Source organism: Dermochelys coriacea, chromosome 4 (genome assembly GCF_009764565.3).
Source record: "Dermochelys coriacea isolate rDerCor1 chromosome 4, rDerCor1.pri.v4, whole genome shotgun sequence".
NCBI classification, from domain to species: Eukaryota; Metazoa; Chordata; order Testudines; family Dermochelyidae; genus Dermochelys; species Dermochelys coriacea.
Genome location: NC_050071.1, coordinates 52782237 through 52798886, shown reverse-complemented (window position 1 = coordinate 52798886; position 16650 = coordinate 52782237). Strand labels below are relative to the sequence as shown.

Below are 16650 nucleotides of genomic sequence, written 5' to 3'. Positions count from 1 at the left end.
GAGTGTGACTCTGTGCACCAGGTTGCAACACCAATGCCACTCAAATTTGGTCTGGTTGCACCTCTCTGGCACAGGGGGAGGCTGTTCCTAGATGGTGGTGAGTAGGGGAGTCTGCCAAGAACTTGACTCCTGATGGCACTGGCTTATTTGGTCGGGGGGCGAGGGGGAGAGGAGATTCCAGCTGAGTGGAGGAGACCTGGAATCCCTGTGGGAGGAAAGAAGGGGATATGTAGGGACTGGAATAGGGAGGGGGGACTGGAATTTGCCCCCCTTGGAAGATATACCTGAATAGTGCTGAGGGCACAAAATGGACACAGGTCCTAAATGTACAAGAAGGGTGATCTCTCCCCATGCAGAGGGGAGGGTTGTGTGCATATTACAAAGCCAGAATGCCTAGAAGTGTGTGTGTCCAGCAGGGTGGAAAGAACAGTAGCTGGCCACGGTTCCTACCTCACCAGTGCCTAGGGCTGCCGTGGACAAGGACAGCAGCAAGGCTCTAACCTTCCCACCTAGCTCTTGTGAAAGATCTTAGCCATGTGCTCCTCCAGGCAGGGCAGAGCTTTTCTTGCACAATAATTAGACCTGGCACCACGAAACAATCTGCATATATTTGCTGTTTGCCTGCTCGGACAGGAGCTGTGCGCTCAGTACTGGAGCGAAGAGATGAAGTGGTCTGCCAGGGTGGGGTATGGTTGCCTTTTAGCTTCTGCTCCACGAGTTTCTGTAAGGCTGCTCGAGAAGCAGAGACCACCTTTTACCCACCCTGCCTCTCTCCAAGAGTAGCTTCTCAAGGCTTCCCTTACTAGCCTGGGCCTTCTTGGCTCAGCTGAGAGGCGTGAGGGGTCTGGGGCAAGCTATCAAAAGCAAATCCCCATGAACGCTCCCCATGCACAGCCTTGAGCAATTCATTAGCGCCCTGCATGCCATAACCTCCCTAGCCTGCTTGTGAGAAGCCTGTTGCAGTGGCATTAGAATGTCATAAAAATGGCCATCGTGCATCAGCCCAAAGGTCCCCGTCGCCCAGTATCCTTCCTGTCTTCCAACACTGGCCAATGCCAGCTGCTTCAAAGCAAATGAACAGAACAGGCAATTATGGAGTGATCTCTCCCTTGGGGTCCACTCCCAGCTTCTGGCCGTCAGAGGCGAGGGCCGCTGAACATGGGGTTGCATCCCTGACCATCTTGGCTAACAGCTGCTGACGGCCCGATCCTCCATGAACTTACCTAGCTCTTGTCGAACCCTGTTACGGTTTTGGCCTTTACACCGGCCACAGGGTGACTGTGCAGGGCGTGAAGAAGTCCTTCCGTTGGTTTGTTTTAAACCTGCTGCCTATTAATTTCCTTCGCTGACCCCTCCTCCTCGTGTTAGCTCAAGCAGTCAATAACGCTTCCTTATTCACTTTCTCCACATCAGGCATGAGTTTATTGACCTCTTATCATTTGACCTCAGTTGTCTTATTTTCCAAGCTGGAAAGGCCCGGTCTTTTTACCCTCTCCTGCTCCAGAAGAAGCTCCGTGGCCCTTCTCTGTACCTTTCCCAGTTCCAATGTATTTCTGCGGCGAGGGGGAGACCAGAACTGCACCCCGTATTCAAGGTGCCAGCCTTGAGGGCAGGCTGCTCCACCTCCAGCAGCCCCCGCCCGGCCACGGCAGCCGGGCCTTGAGGCCGGTGGCGTTAACAGGGCCGCTCTGCGGGGACTTGGCAGCTCCGCAGTCGTCAGGCAGCGTCAGCCCATTGCCTGGGGAGCACCCACCAGGGCCTGAGCCGAGGCCGTTCTGGGCACGGGGGGCGGCGGCGGCGGCCCGTGGCTTGCCGGGGGCGGCACTGCAGGGGTTAAAGCCAGCGGCGGGGGCGGGGCCCCGGCTCGCCCCGCAGCCGTCGCTGAACGGGCGCCAGGGCGCAGCCGCGGTGACTCACCTGCCCAGGTGCACCCGGGGCTTCCCGCTGCGTGGAGGCGGCGGTGGCTGGGGCGCTGCTGCTGCCTGCGCGGGTGAGTTGGTTCCCCCCGGCCGGCGGCTCCCTTCGCTTGGGCTGCCCGCTCTGCTGGGGGCGAGGCTCGCTCCCGCCTGCCCTTCCGGACGCGCCGCGGGCCAGCGGCCAGGCCGGCTTTGGGGCCGCTCCCCGCAGGGCTCGGGCGGCTCCGTGTGCGCGCCTCCCCCGGCTTACTTGGGCCCCGACGGGCTTTTGCTGTCGGTCCCACGCTCCTCTTCCGCCCCTTCGCTTCCCCGGGGCGTGGGTGGGTGCGGGGTTCAGACGCAAGGTCCTTCGCTTGCGCTCAGACGCAGCCGCGCGCAGGGTTTGCTTATAGAAAAGGGCAAAACAACTCGCCACCGCTCCGAGGGCGCGGGGCCCCGTTCTGCAGCAGGCTGTTACATCCCTCGATGAGCAACCCTGCCCTTTTTCTCTGTCTTTCCTGGCGCAGCCCTCGTCCAAAAAGTACCCACCCGCCCAAATCCGGCATGGCCCGAACGATGCTGCATCTCTGGATGCTCACCCGGGCGGCTCTTCTCCCTAACGCCAAAGTAAGGAAAGAGTGCCTTTTAAAAGATAGGTTTCAGCGTACAGCCCTCTTAGTCTGTATTCGCCAAAAGAAAAGGAGGACCTGTGGCGCCTTAGAGACGAACACATTTATTAGAGCATAAGCTTTCGTGAGCTACGGCTCGCTTCATCGGATGCATTTGGTGGACCAAATGCACTCCACCAGATGCATCCGATGAAGTGAGCTGTAGCTCACGAAAGCTTATGCTCTAATAAATGTGTTCGTCTCTAAGGTGCCACAAGTCCTCCTTTCCTTTTAAAAGAAAAACCTCTGCTGCAGTAGGAAGAACATGAGTCACCTTTCCAGTCCTCCTGGGTAATGGCTCTTTTTCGTTGAAGCTGTTCCTTAGGACCAGACTTTAAGCTTTTCTGTGAGATTAACAGATTTTCAGTATAGTAAGTTATAGCATATATTGGATAGGCTGCTTTAGTCTGAGTTAAACTCTAGGACGAATATTTTGTTTGTGTGGGTGACGCTCTTTCAGGCTGGTTTCAGATAAGCAGCCGTGTACTCCTTTTCTTCTTCCAGGCTGGAAGGCCTCTCTTCTGGAAGTAAAGCTTTTCCTATACAAGAACCAAAAAACATAGTGGACAGCTGATTTAATCAATTGTCTAGGCATATCAGGGCCTTAAAAAAATCTCGCTTACTGGAGACACTCCTAGCACCTAGGCCAAAAAGATACGTTAAAAAGAGTGTGAGCTTATGAATTTCTTTTTTGTCGTTTACTTTAATATGTGTAACTACTGGGGGTAAAAATCAAACCTGTAGGGTGAAGCAATATGGCATCGCTACTGATTGGCTAAAAAGTTTTGTTTAAAGATGTATGTTAAAAAATATATATACATTTTCCGAGTTAAATTTTGACTAATCTTTTAACATGACATAAATGTCCAAAACACCTGCACTATTCTCTTGATAACAATTTGGTATGAGCACCACCATTTTAAGATCCTCTTCAAAATTAAATCATCATATGCCTTACCACTCACAACTGATGCTAAAGGGGGAATAAGTCTGGCCCAATAATATTTTGTACTGTCGGAGAATCCACTGTCTCCCCCCAAATCCATTCCTAGGTTAGTGGGGACTTGAAATGTTGAGCCATGTGCCTAACTCTCTGTGTTAGGGACAAGAAGGATAGTTTGTATCATTCGTTTTAAAGGCAAGTCCTTAGGTTTAAAAAATTCCTTATTTATGTTAACACCTTTTAGATTTTAAAATGGTAACTTTGTAATGTCGATTGAGCTGAAAATTACAAAGTAAGCAACACACCAGTTTCGTTTTCAGCTTTATCTCACAGTAATATTTTTGATGCTCCCAGAATGAGCAAAATTTAGTTGTCTAGTTGTGGTGGATTCTGAAGGTCAAACTAAACTGTACTGGAAACCTTGTTTAAAGTAGGCTCTGTAGAATTATTAAGAGGGGATTGCTGCTGGAGAGGGTCTTTACTGTAGGTTTCATTATGATAGCTGGTGAATGTATATGAATGTGATCAGACAAATATCCATGTTTATTTCCTGGTTTGGAAGTACTGAGCTAAAGCAAAGACTTACAGAAGTGAAGTTCCCGAACTGTGGACCACAGAGTTCTTGTAGGTTGTAAGTAGAGAGCATGCTGATCACATTGGGCAGCTCTGCGTTTTCAGTTACAGAATTGTATTAAGATAGCTTTAGCACTTATTTTCTTAATGTTAAATGTCCACATAAGTAATTACTGTAGTTGTCAGAGGAATGGGATGTAGTCTGCATAATTGTGAACAGGAGGTTCATGAGACCCTGTGTGAAAATGTGGACTGTAAAATTTGAGAACTCCTGCAAACCTGTTCTTTATTTGTGTGTGTTCACCTTCCTAGTCAACCCCACGTTATTCTACAGCAAGCTGCCAGGCTGAAATGTCATTAACATTGTGTGTATTCATACTAGGAATCTAAATTTCTTTAAATGTTTAGCTTCCTTAATGTAATTTAATTGTAGTGAGGTTAGGACAGTAGTAGATTAAACCCTGGACTTCTGGAGGTCATGAACTAGCTGGAATCCTGTCCTTTTAAATGTATTAAGCATTGCTAAATCGTTGAGTAGGATAGGCTTGTAACATCGGGGCAACAGTTGGTTTTTTGTTTTGTTTTTTTAATATGGAGACTACATTGAAAACATTGAAAACATGCTACAATCTGAATCTTGTTATAGCAAAGTTATTAGCAGTTTTATTTTATTTTAAACACTAGAGCAGTATAATCCCTGATTCTTGGTCCAAGGAGTAACCACTCAAGTCATCGCTGAAAGGGAACAAAACCTGGCTTCTAAACAAAGCTTAAGAATAAACTGGATCTTGCATGTACTTACTGGTTGTCTGAACATTTTAAAAGGGGAAAAAATTTGCAGCAGAGATTGTAAGTAAGATTTATCTGTCTAGGTAATTCTCTATATCCAGAAACACCTTACTGGGTGCATTTAAAAACAAAGCTTTTGTGGTGCGTGAGTGACTTCGACATCCATTTTTCTCATTCTTGTATTTTTCCCCACATCTTCTGGCAACCATAAAAAGATAAGTTCCATGTACACGGCAAAGCTGAATGTTTGATGCTGCGCTACTATAGCAGATCCTCATGCTATTAATGGCAAGGTATGTCAACAATTTGTCAGATGATGATGTTTGTTGAAGTGCTAATCCTCTTGCACCTTCTTCCTTTTGTTTAGGAAAAACAGTTAGGCAGACTCTTCCTGAAGAATCCTTGTGCTTCTTCCTAAGATCACACAGTGTGTACACACACAGGTTCACGTGTGGATTCATTGTAATGGATCGCTACAGATATTTCATTTTTAACCAGAAAAGTATGGTTGTGCTGGGGTTCTTGCAGATAGCCTTTGCTACAGTGTGTGTCATCAGTGGATTAATGGATGGCACCTTCCGAACACAAACAGCGCTGAGTAAAACAAGAGCACCCGTCTGGGCTGGAATGGTAAAGTTGCATATTTTATTTTTCTGTGTACTTATCCTATTAGGAGTTATAGTTCAGAAGTTGGCTCCCTCTGGGAGAACTTCTGCTGACTCTTCTCCACCACCTTTCTTGGAATCTGGTATTTGTCCACTGCTCTGAAAGCTCAAGAGTGGAGAGGCACTGGGAAAAGATTTGGGGATATTGCGAGGTGGGGGGGGGGGGGAGACCTCCAGCGGGGACTAGAATAACAAGACACACTGTAATTCCGCTTTTATTTCATCAGGCATGGGATGATTTAGAAAATGAGGCTGTGGAGAGTTGCCATTCTAAAAGTTGCAACCAAAAGAAAAATGTATAAAGCTAATGACTGTATTGAGCTTCAGTGTAGTAGTGGGACACAGAGGACCCCTTCACTTCATAAGATTGACTCAGTGCCCATATAACACAGCTGAATTTTTCACTGAGAATGAATTGTAGTAAGAGTACAGCAATACCCTAATTGGTTTTAACTTCATTATTAGGAGCAGCACCACTTCGTTGATGTTAGGGATGAAAGCTTAATAATTGCATCAAAGCTTTATAGGTGTTGTGAGCAGCTCAGATTCATAAGGTTTCCCATATGAAAATATTCCTACTATTCAAAAGTAACATACCGTTGCTACAGCATAATATGATCAGGAGTCATTGCTGCACGGTGGTGGTGCCTTCTTGGGTTGTCTGTCTGTCTACTGCTTCTGAAGAATAGGTTCTCTGTTATCTAGTCAGAGCAGGTTGTCAGGTTACTAAAGTGCAACTTGTGTAAAACTTTAAATAAATTGTACCCTGGGGGTAAAATCCTGGCCCCCATTTAAGTAATTATCAAAGCTCCCCTTGACTGCAGTGTGGCCAGGATTTCATTCTAGATAAGTGTAGATAACCCAAAGATGCACATCTTTTAATATGGGTTTAAAGTTGGGGGGCAGGAAAGGTGATGTAGAGGGGGATGGGAATGGAAGCCAGAAGGCTTTCCTCAAAAAATACACTAGAGCAGTGGTTTTCAAACTGTGGGTCGTGACCCAGCACTGGGCCCCGGAATCTAAGGCACTAGATCACAGCAGCTCTGGTCGGCACTGCTGACCGGGCCGTTAAAAGTCCCATCGGTAGTGTTTCCCAGCTAAGGCAAGCTAGTCCCTACCTGTTTCAACGCTGCGCTGTGCCCTGATCACCCCCACCCCAGAGTCTGCACCCCCTGACCCCTTCCTGCACCCCAACCCCCTGCCAGAGCCCTGAGTGCCCCCCCAAACCTGGAGCCCCCTCCTGCATCCCAAACCCCTCATCCCCAGCTCCAGCCCAGAGCCTGCACTCCCATCCCAGAGCCCTGATCCCCTACCACAGCCCTGAGCCCCCTCCTGCACCCAGAGCCCTGACCCCTTCAAGCATCTCAACCCTCTGCTACAGCTCTAAACCCCCCGCATCCCCAGCCCCAGCCCAGAGTCCCCTCCCACACTCTGAACTCCTAATTTCTGGCTCCACCCCACAGTCCTCACCCCCGCACCTGAACCCTGAGCCGCTCCCACACCCTAAATCCCTCATCCCCAGCTCCGTTGGGTCACGGACATCAAAAATTTTCTTCAACTGGGTTGCGAGGAAAAAAAAAAAGTTTGAAAACCACTGCACTAGGATACCACAAACAACTTTAACTCTGCTTTTTCATTCCTGCCATCTTGTGCAGCCACCATATAAGGTACATTGGGGGTATACAAACTCTTTATTTCCATGCTTTCCAATGTTTGAGGGTAAATATAACCTTACTTCAACATACATTAGTAGTTCCCTGCTCCTTTTTCTGAGTTTCTTGACTTTCACGAGATTATTTTGACTGCACCTTTATATTAAGATTTTATCCCTTAAGTTACTGGCACACAGTGACATCAGTTCACAGTTAATAAAGCTTTATTAGGGGAATGTTTCTGATCCATAGTGCCTAAAAATACAAACAAAATATTAAAAGTACAAAACTTATTAGTTTTTCTCCCTGTTCCTCACATGTCCCCAGATCTCCCCTTCTCACTGTCCATGTACTCCAGGGAGCTGCTGACCCAAAGCATCCTCTTTCATCCTGGACTCGTACCTACCCCCTGAGTCATAGCTTCTTTCCTTTCACAAAAGGAGCAGGGAACTACTAATGTATGTTGGAGTAAGCAACTTTTTAGTAGCTCACTGGTGCCTTGACACATGTTGTTGGCTATTGCGCAGCTTCAAAGCTGTTCTTGGGGTTGTCAATACAAGAGTTGCAATACCATATCAGACTGTGGCCCATCTAGTCTGGAATCCTGTCGCTGACAGTGGCCAACATCAGACGATTCAAAGGAAGGTGTAAGAACTTAGCGGTAAGATAATCACCCAATAAATTAGGTCTCATCCTGATCTCTACTAGTTAGACAAGCTTAAGTCCTGAAACAAGAGGCTTGCCACCTTTACCTCAGCCCTACCTGGCCAATACTCTGCCCCATCTTCATCTTTGTCACTCTTACCAGAGTGCACCACTTTGGGCTTGGTCTCTGGGACACTATGAAGGGTAGTAGAACTGTTTGGTCTCTGCCGCTCCAAACTGGGATTGCCAGAATACAGCCTTGCTCTGATGTCATCTGTGATTTCAGCTGATCTGTGCTTGCAGTCCTCATCTGTTTGCCCATTCAGGGTCACAGTGATTGACACTGAAGTACAGTGTACCCAGAAATCAGAAGACCTGGGTTCCAGTGCTGCCACTGGCTTGCTGTTAAAGACTGAAAGTTCAGAAAACTGTAGATTTTAGAAAGTAACTTAATATCCTGATTTGCCTTTTTAATTGATGTTACCACATTTACATAAATGACAGCAAATGTCCTAATTTCCAGAAATTAAGCCAAACAAGGTTGCCTCATGGATTGAGCTTTAGAAAACAGGAATTCTAGACCAATGGTAGGTAGGTAGTGGCAGGCTTTAAATTATGAAGTCTGTTGCAGACACTGTGACTGTAGGTCTACAAAATCAGCCTGAATAACTCAAATAGCCAACAGGCTTAACCAAAAATAGTCAGAGAAACTAGTCCTCACTGAGTCCAGTTAAAGAAAGCAAGCTTGGAGTTTCTCAGCCAAGATGCTTGAGATGACATGTCAATGACAAACCAATATTAAAATGGCAAAATACTACTTTGATAAATGCCTTCCTGATTTTTATGCCTCTCCCCCAGCTCACTATACACATTCTCATGACAGAAGCATACATGAGATATTTCAAGTGGATTAGCTGAGCATTAGCAAAGTTAGGGAGAGCATCAAAACTTGTGGTAATGGAGAGCTATCTACAGTCTCTCTGTAATAATACCTTCAGCATATGCTATAAAGGTTGATGAAATTTAAACTACTATATAATTTATAAATGTGCCGACACATATGGTGGTAAATTTTCCTAGACATGTAGTGATAAGTTTTCCTGTACTAAAGAGAGCTGTCAGTTTTCCAAACGCAAATGGTCCTTAATTCCCTGGAATATTATGTGCTAATTACACACTTTTCACACTGGCAGAAATGTAACACTGCTGAAATGTGAAATCTGGCTCCAAAATTATAAAGCAAGGCTGGATTAACTGCTAATTTGATATTAACTTTCACTCTCAGAATGTTTCATTTCCTAAAGAAGTGACAGAATGCCATTTCTTAAACTCCAGGATCTGCACCGTTAAAACCACGTCAGTTATTGTGGCATAAAATGTCTGCTCTCTTCATAGGCTCATTTTTCTTATAAAGTGGGGTGCAAAGGTCCTAGTTCTGTGTGGTCACTATGAACTTAAATAACTTCGAGTGCTTATAATTTAAAATGGCTCCTTATGGAATATATTTTCTGAAACTGGTCATACCCAATATAGTAGCATAACTGGTTAGCATGGTTTTTTTTCCGGTTGCAAAATCATCTGTTTATTCTTCACATGCAGGTCATGGGTGTTCCTGGAATTCTGGCTTTATTTTCTTCCCAGAAAAAAAATCCAGTTCTTGTAAGTTTGCAGATTTATTTATTTATTTATTTATTTATTTATTTTAAAGTGGTAGGCGAAGGGGTGACCAGATACATCTTTTGTAAGCAACATCAAGTTGGTAGTGGCCTGGTTCACTTTATCACACTTGGTGCTAAATCCTGCTGCAAGATCCTCACTCTGAGTTCTGTGTAGCAGTATTAAATTCTGTAGAAAAATGAGAATTCTGGCAGCATTTACTGATCAGTTATTCCAGAACATGTGATTTTTCTTATTAACTGATTTTAGATTTCTTCAAGCTCTGTATTTTCTAGCAGTTACTTTTGAATGTACTAGAGAAATATTTTCACAAATTTAATCTGCTTGCTGAACTATATAGTACGATAGGAATTAAAATGGAATGTGTAAATAGCTTGCTTCTTGACTTTCTGGCCAGCTAAACTCCAAAAGGATATGTTCTCATTTACAAATAAGTGAACTGCTAAAAGACCCTTGGGGTTTTACTTAATCTAATTGCTTTAACAGACAAACATCTCTGTGGTCAAGATTTGAGATTATAGGGCATATATAATATAGAGGTGGTAGTGGCTTGGAGATGCTTGTTGAACTTGACCATGGTTTCATAATAATTCTTCCTGCTACTGTCCTTTGTTACCAATCTATCACTATAAAGCTTTAGGAGCTGCTGCAAATGATTTTCTATTATGATCCTGATTTTTGCCCCACTTAATATCAAAGACTCCAAGTTGGAAAGAGATCTGTAGGGCAAGATAGAATTTTTTTTTTCTATAAAAGGAAGTGAATCAGACAAGGGATTCCTGAATTGTGGATCCCTTAAGAGGGGAGGAAAAAACAGCTGGTAAACACAGTAATGGGGATTGTGGGGAGCTCTTGATGCACTGATATCTTGTTGCAAAGTCGCATGGCTTTAGTCTATCTCTCAAACCAGCCTCAACAGAATATAATCGCTGCAGCATTAAGGGTGGTGGTCAGAACATTTGAAATTATTCAAGTTTGATTGTTAATATATTTGAGTGGCTTATTAATTTTAAAGGAAAAATAGACAATGCACTAACTCTTCCTGTCTCCACCCCCACATTTTCCTTGAATTTTTTCCTATGCAGGTGAATGCCATGATATTAGCTTCTATATTTTCTTGTTGTGCCACCATCATTGTAGTTGTCTATGCTTCCCTAACTTTAAGCTATGGTGAAGAAGATGAGATGCTCACACATGAGCCAGTTCATGTTATTCATACAGTAAGTGGCAGTATTTTGTGAAAAAATTGTGCTCCCTTTTGTAGGAATGTAATCCAGACTTTGCAATTCCTTTCAGTATGTGCAAACTAGGCATACACCAACAATTCTAAAATCAGTTTGTTATTGCTGAATGCAGGAAGCTCTGTGATTCTCTGAAGAATCATGGTATAATCTTCTCCTGGTACTTGCTACTGTCCAAAAGAGAATGCAGAACTAGGTGGACCACTGGTTTCCTCTGATGTGGAAATTCTTAAGATCCTGAACTCCTATCCTAGGAGATATCAATTTGGAGTAGCAAGGAACCTGGTGGTCAAAATATGTTAGGAACACGGGGTCTTCCCCACAGAGAGAACATTCAGTGGTGAAGATCTGGATTCTTGCCTTGTAGAACATAAATGCTTTGGAGATGTTCCCCACGAGATGGGAGTACTTGGTGGCTATTACAGCATGTAGCCTATATAACTGGAGAGTTGGTACCGACAGTTCTTGATATGAAATTGAGTGTAGGAGAATTAGAACAAAACCGTCCACATTCTAACTTGATTTGATCTGAAACCGTTCGCCTCTTGGCCACAGAATCTATTCATACAATTTTATTGGATTATGGAGACAAATAGGAAAACCAATTGAGACTGAGGCCCATTGTGCTAGGAAATACTGAGAAATTAGAATATCTGTCCCAACTTCAAACAATGAATAACTTTGAGTGGGACAGGAAGGGATGCCATTGGCTTGAGTTACTATAAAACAAATTGGGGACTCAAATGTAAACAAATTACAAGATAACTCAGCAACTTCACTAAACTGCAGTGTAGTCTAGGGGTTTGAGGAAAGGATTAAGTCCCAACTCCATCAAAGCTTGCAGTATGATTTAGGCAAGTCACTTAACCTCTCTGCACCTCAATTTGCACTTCTGTAAACAGTGTAAAAAGAAAATTTACCCATCTCTATGAAATGCTTTGAGGTCTTGGATGTAAGGCTCTAGAAGCAATAGGCTGTGTCTTCTGAATTATCAGCCCACTTAGGTACCTAGACATAAATTTAGGTGCTGACATTTAGATACTTACTTTTGCAAATTTTCTGCTAATATCTGGTCTCTTGGTACAAAATCCTTTTGGTACCAGTAACAGCTTGTTGGGATTAATATATTTATGAAAAAAATGCAAATAGACCCATGCACTGCAGGCCAACTTTCTGATGTCATGCTGCTTAGGTGTGATGTGTCTCACTGTAGACCAAGATGATTCTAAGGCAGTTGACTCGTCACCAACCGGTTGATCCTGGAGACTCTCCTAGTCAACTGTGATCTCCAGTGGTGCAGCAGGGCTGCCACTAAGGCAGGCTCCCTGCCTGTCCTGGCCCCATGCAGCTCCCAGAAATGGCCAGCGCAGCCCCACGGGGCAGGAGCAGGGGCAGAGGTCTCTGTGCTGCTTCTGCCTGAAAGCACCCCACCCCCGCTCCCATTGGCCACAGTTCATCGTTCCCAGCCAATGGGAGCTGCAGGGGTGGTGCTTGCATGCAGAAGCAGCATGCAGAGCCATGTGCACCCCGCCCCCCCAAAGGGCAACAGGGGTGCATTGGCCCCTACTGGGAGTGGCATGGGGCCAGGGAAGGCAGGGAGCCTGCCTTAGCAGTAATCCCACTGCGCCACCAGCTGGGAACTGCTGGGTAAATGCCGCCTGGCAGGAGCCCACACTTAAGCCCCCTACCAGAGTCAGCACCCCATATACCCTGCTGCACCCTGTATCCCCTGCCCTGACTCCCCTCCCAAAGCCAGCACCCTGTTCCCCCTCCTGAACCCCAGCTCTCTTCCCCCTCCTGCACCCAAACTCCTTCCCAGAGCCTGCATCCCCTTCTGCACCCCAACACTCTGCCCCAGACTGGAGCCCCCTCCTGCACCCAAACTCCCTCCCAGAGCTTGCAATCCACACCCCCTTCTGCACCCGTACCCCAGGCTCAGCCTGGAGACCCCTCCCACACTCCATACCCCTCAGTCCCAGCCCAGAGCCTGCATCCCCTCCTAAATCCCAACCCCCTGCCCCAACCCGGTGAAAGTGAGTTTAGCGTGGGAGAGAGCAAGCGATGGAGAGTGGGGGAATGTGGGGGAGTGTTTGGGGCAAATGGGAGTGAGTGGGATGGGGCCTCAGGGAAGGGGCCGGGTAGATCCTGGGTTGCACTTAAATTCAAAAAGTGATCCTGTGCGTAAAAAGATTGGAGACCACTGATCTAAGGGGATGGTCCTTCAGTATTTACTTAGTTTTACTGATGCAACAAAGGGTACAGCAATTTCCAAAGCTGACATTAGTCAATGTTGGTGTGCATTCGTGTTGGGACAAGGTGTTAAATACAATGAACCTTAAACAAAATGCCTATTAATTTCAAACTTGACTATATAGTACAAAATGGATAGGAAATTATTGTTGCCTCTGCAGAGGGTAGTACAAAGAAAAACACAAATACAGAAGGGAAATGTCTCCCCTCAACATCAATGATGTTACTGAATTAATCTTAAATGAGAAGTACTTGAAGTACCTCAATACTAAAAATAACTATTGTAGTCTCCCATTGACATGTAAAAGAATGGGAAAGATTTTTACAATGGAAAGAGTAAATACACTACAGATAAGAATTTCAGTCACTAATCAAAACATTGTTTTGGAAGTTAAGTTAAAGCCTGCATTGTTTATCCATCTGACATTTCCTTTGTTTCTATTACAGAAGTTTGTGCTTGATAAACTTGTCAAAGGAGCCAATGTAGCAATGTTAATTGCATCTACCTGCAGTGCTTTCATTGTGCTAGTTATTGCTTACATGGGCTGCCGAAGTCTTCCACGCTGTTCATGTTATGACCATGTAACTGGAATGGTATGTAAATGTTGACTTTTTGAACATAGTTTCTAATTCTAATTCTATTGCATCACATGCGGTACGTAGGGAAAACTGTGTGGATTAGACTAAATGCATTAGTCAACTATCTGACTGGTTTATCTGAATTCTACGCCATCTAGCTCCACTATGGCTAATTCTAACAATTCAAATTGTCAAAGTGCCATACCTTTTTTCCCTCTTCAAAAATGGAGCTGTCAAAGCTTCCTGATTCCTTCCCTCCCCCACCACCCCCAACTTCTTAAAATTACTTTGGCCTTGAGATGCGGGACAGTCCTGATCCAATGAAAGGCAGAAGTTCTGATATCTTCTTTTAAACCCCCAGAGGGTAAGATGTGCCCTTTGTGACCTTGAGCTGAGGATGCCTCGTCCTAATGCTCTAAGACTTTTTTCCTAGTCCTAGTAGATCACAAGACATCAGACTTGTAATGCTAGATATGGAAAGGCATTTTAGAACAATTTTAGAGGTTTCTGAAGTGTCTTAGTAATCATCTCTTCCTTTTGAGGCCTGTATAAGGGCAGTTTGATTTACAAATGCAATTGAAGTACCAACCGATGAATAAAATAACCCCTTAATTTTAAACTCTGCACTTCCTGTAAACTATAGCAAATACAAACTCCATCATGAGGAAAAGGGTTTTACTAGCACTTGTTTGGGATGATCTGCATAAATTATGAGTAAAATGTCATCCCAAATTCATACCAGTAACACTTCTTGTGTTTTATGTACTAGATTTAAATTTAAATACCTTGCTAAGCTTATTTGTCCATGTGCATGCACTACAGTAGAGCCAGTCAGAGACAAAGGAGTAATTTTCAGGAAAACTGTCCCTCTTGTGTAAAAACTGCAAACTTTGAAAACGTTCTACCAGCACTATAATTGACCAAGCGGATTTCATTAAGATCTGAGCTATTTATTATAAAATCTCTCTGAATATTGTGACTCCAGTTTTCTAGCTTGCTTTCCTGATTTTTTAAATTTAGTGTAGGAAAGGAGGACTTCTAGTGGATTGAATAAACAACTTGTACAAAATCACGTTTTTCCCTATTTTATCAGAATATAAATAAAAATTGACTACATCACATATCAAGAAAGAATTTGTATAAAGTATCAGGCTATCATATATGCATGTCAAAAATGACATGTAAATCAAAAGTGGTGAATGTCACTCTTTAATTCCATGTGTTAAACTATGCCCTCCTTTGGGAGAAAAAATGATGATGAAATTTAAATCTAGTACATTAAAATTAGCCTCGTTTCAAATAAACTAGAGTAGAACCTCAGTTATGAACACCTTGGGAACGGAGGTTATGAACTCTGAACAGACATTATAGTTGGCCTTTCAAAAGTTTACAGCTGAACATTGACTTAATACAGCTTTGAAACTTTGCTATGCAGAAGAAAAATGCTGCTTTCCCTTTTTTTTTTTTTTAGTAGTTTAACATGGCAGTGTACTGTGTAAGCTATTTTTTGTTTCTGCTGTCACCCGATTTTGTACTTCTGATTCCAGATGAGGTGCGTGGTTGACTGGTCAGTTCATAACTCTGGTGTTCGTAAATCTGAGGTTCTATTGTACATACAAATTCAAAGTTTACTTTCAAGGATAATTTCTAAACTGGATTATAAACTTGCTTAAGAACATCCATGTTTGACTAGCAATGAAAAAATTAATATAAATCTCATCTCTAGGAATGGTTACAACCTGCTGAGGATCCTCAGCAGACTGTGGAACTGGTTTGCACTATGCAAAGTAAGTAACGTTCTCCTCCTTCCAACTCCTAGTTAGATCATTGGGGTTTAAAGTGATCATTCCATACAGTATCATCTACTGAATATGTATTACAAGCCAAATCCTGATAGTGACTGAAAACAAAGTAATTTGACCCAAGCAGCCACACTATGTTGAGTTATTGTCTTTTTTCCTTTCCCCCTCACATAGGTCATGGGAACAGAATCTTTAATGCCCCAGTGCAGTTTCCAGATCAAGACTTAGATGCAGAGGAAGAACTATCCAAACCACCTCCCTATATCAGACTTGCTTGAAGAATGACTAAGAATTTTAATGCTAATAGACTGGAGAACTTGCCTTATATTTTGCTACCTTTTTAAAGACTTTTTTAAAAACAATATCTGTGCACTTTTTCTTGGATTCTTTAAACAGGGAATTACTGAATGCACAGAAAGTTCAACAAAGATGGCAGTGCAATTGTCTACGCACTCGTGGATGAAAAGATATTACGGGTTCTTAAGCTGATTTAGATCTTTCACAGTTAAAATACCTCATCTCTTCTGGGATGTATGAACCAGTCTTCTGCAGCTTTTAGAGGAGATCCATATTTTAAGTCTAGATAATGAAATTTGTCTTGCAGCTTCAGTTTATTAGTGCTAGCTTTGCGCATTCAAATATTAAATCGTATTGAATGTTTTTTAAAATGTTTGTTAATACATCTATATTTTTCTAAAATATAACTTGTATTTTTTCTGCCTTTTAAACAAGTTATACAAGAATGAAGGAGCCACTTATGGTTAGACATAATTTCTTATACTTCTGTAGACTGCACTGGATATTCAGCCGCCATCTTCCATCTTTCTTGGGGAACAGGCTAAAATGTCTGGAATTAAAACTTGAAATGCCCAATCAAACAGTTTTGTGTTTTTTTTTAAAAACTTATTTATGTTTTATCAATGGACACCTAATAAAACAGAATTTTAAGTAAATTTCTGGTTTGTGCTTATCAGTGTCTTAACATGATGGGAGTTTTATTCACAACAGCCAGTCCTATTTGTGAAGTGCTACAACTTCCTGTTTAACTGTTAGCATCTCTGTGCATCTTCAGTTCTACTGGGGAGTTATGGTCCTAATTCCTTGTTTGGAGGAAAAAGGGATATTCATTTATAAGTCCTGCTTTTTTTGTATATAATGTCTGTTAAGTGCATAGGGCCAAGAACAAATACTAACTAAAGCTGTAGCCCAAAAAGCATGACTATAATTCCAATGTGCTACTTTTTAAAGAAAATGGATGTTAAATTCATATA

The 16650-nt window shown here is 43.4% G+C and overlaps 1 protein-coding gene across 4 annotated transcripts; it reads left to right on the top strand.

The window, feature by feature from the left end:
- Positions 1-1806: 1806 nt before the first annotated feature.
- LOC119854463 lies at positions 1807-16330 on the top strand. Of its 4 annotated transcripts, none has more exons than XM_038398919.2 (7): positions 1807-1990; positions 5236-5498; positions 9430-9489; positions 10593-10727; positions 13446-13592; positions 15304-15364; positions 15554-16330. In XM_038398919.2, the coding sequence occupies exons 2-7, from the start codon at positions 5334-5336 to the stop codon at positions 15655-15657; spliced, it is 672 nt and encodes a 223-aa protein (XP_038254847.1). In that variant the 5' UTR covers positions 1807-1990; positions 5236-5333; the 3' UTR covers positions 15658-16330. The 4 variants fall into 4 exon arrangements, with proteins under 4 accessions (XP_038254847.1, XP_043368677.1, XP_038254848.1 ...); XM_043512742.1 differs by having other exon boundaries at positions 1882-1973; positions 5234-5498; XM_038398920.2 differs by lacking the exon at positions 1807-1990 and adding an exon at positions 2256-2522.
- The last annotated feature ends 320 nt before the right edge of the window (positions 16331-16650 follow it).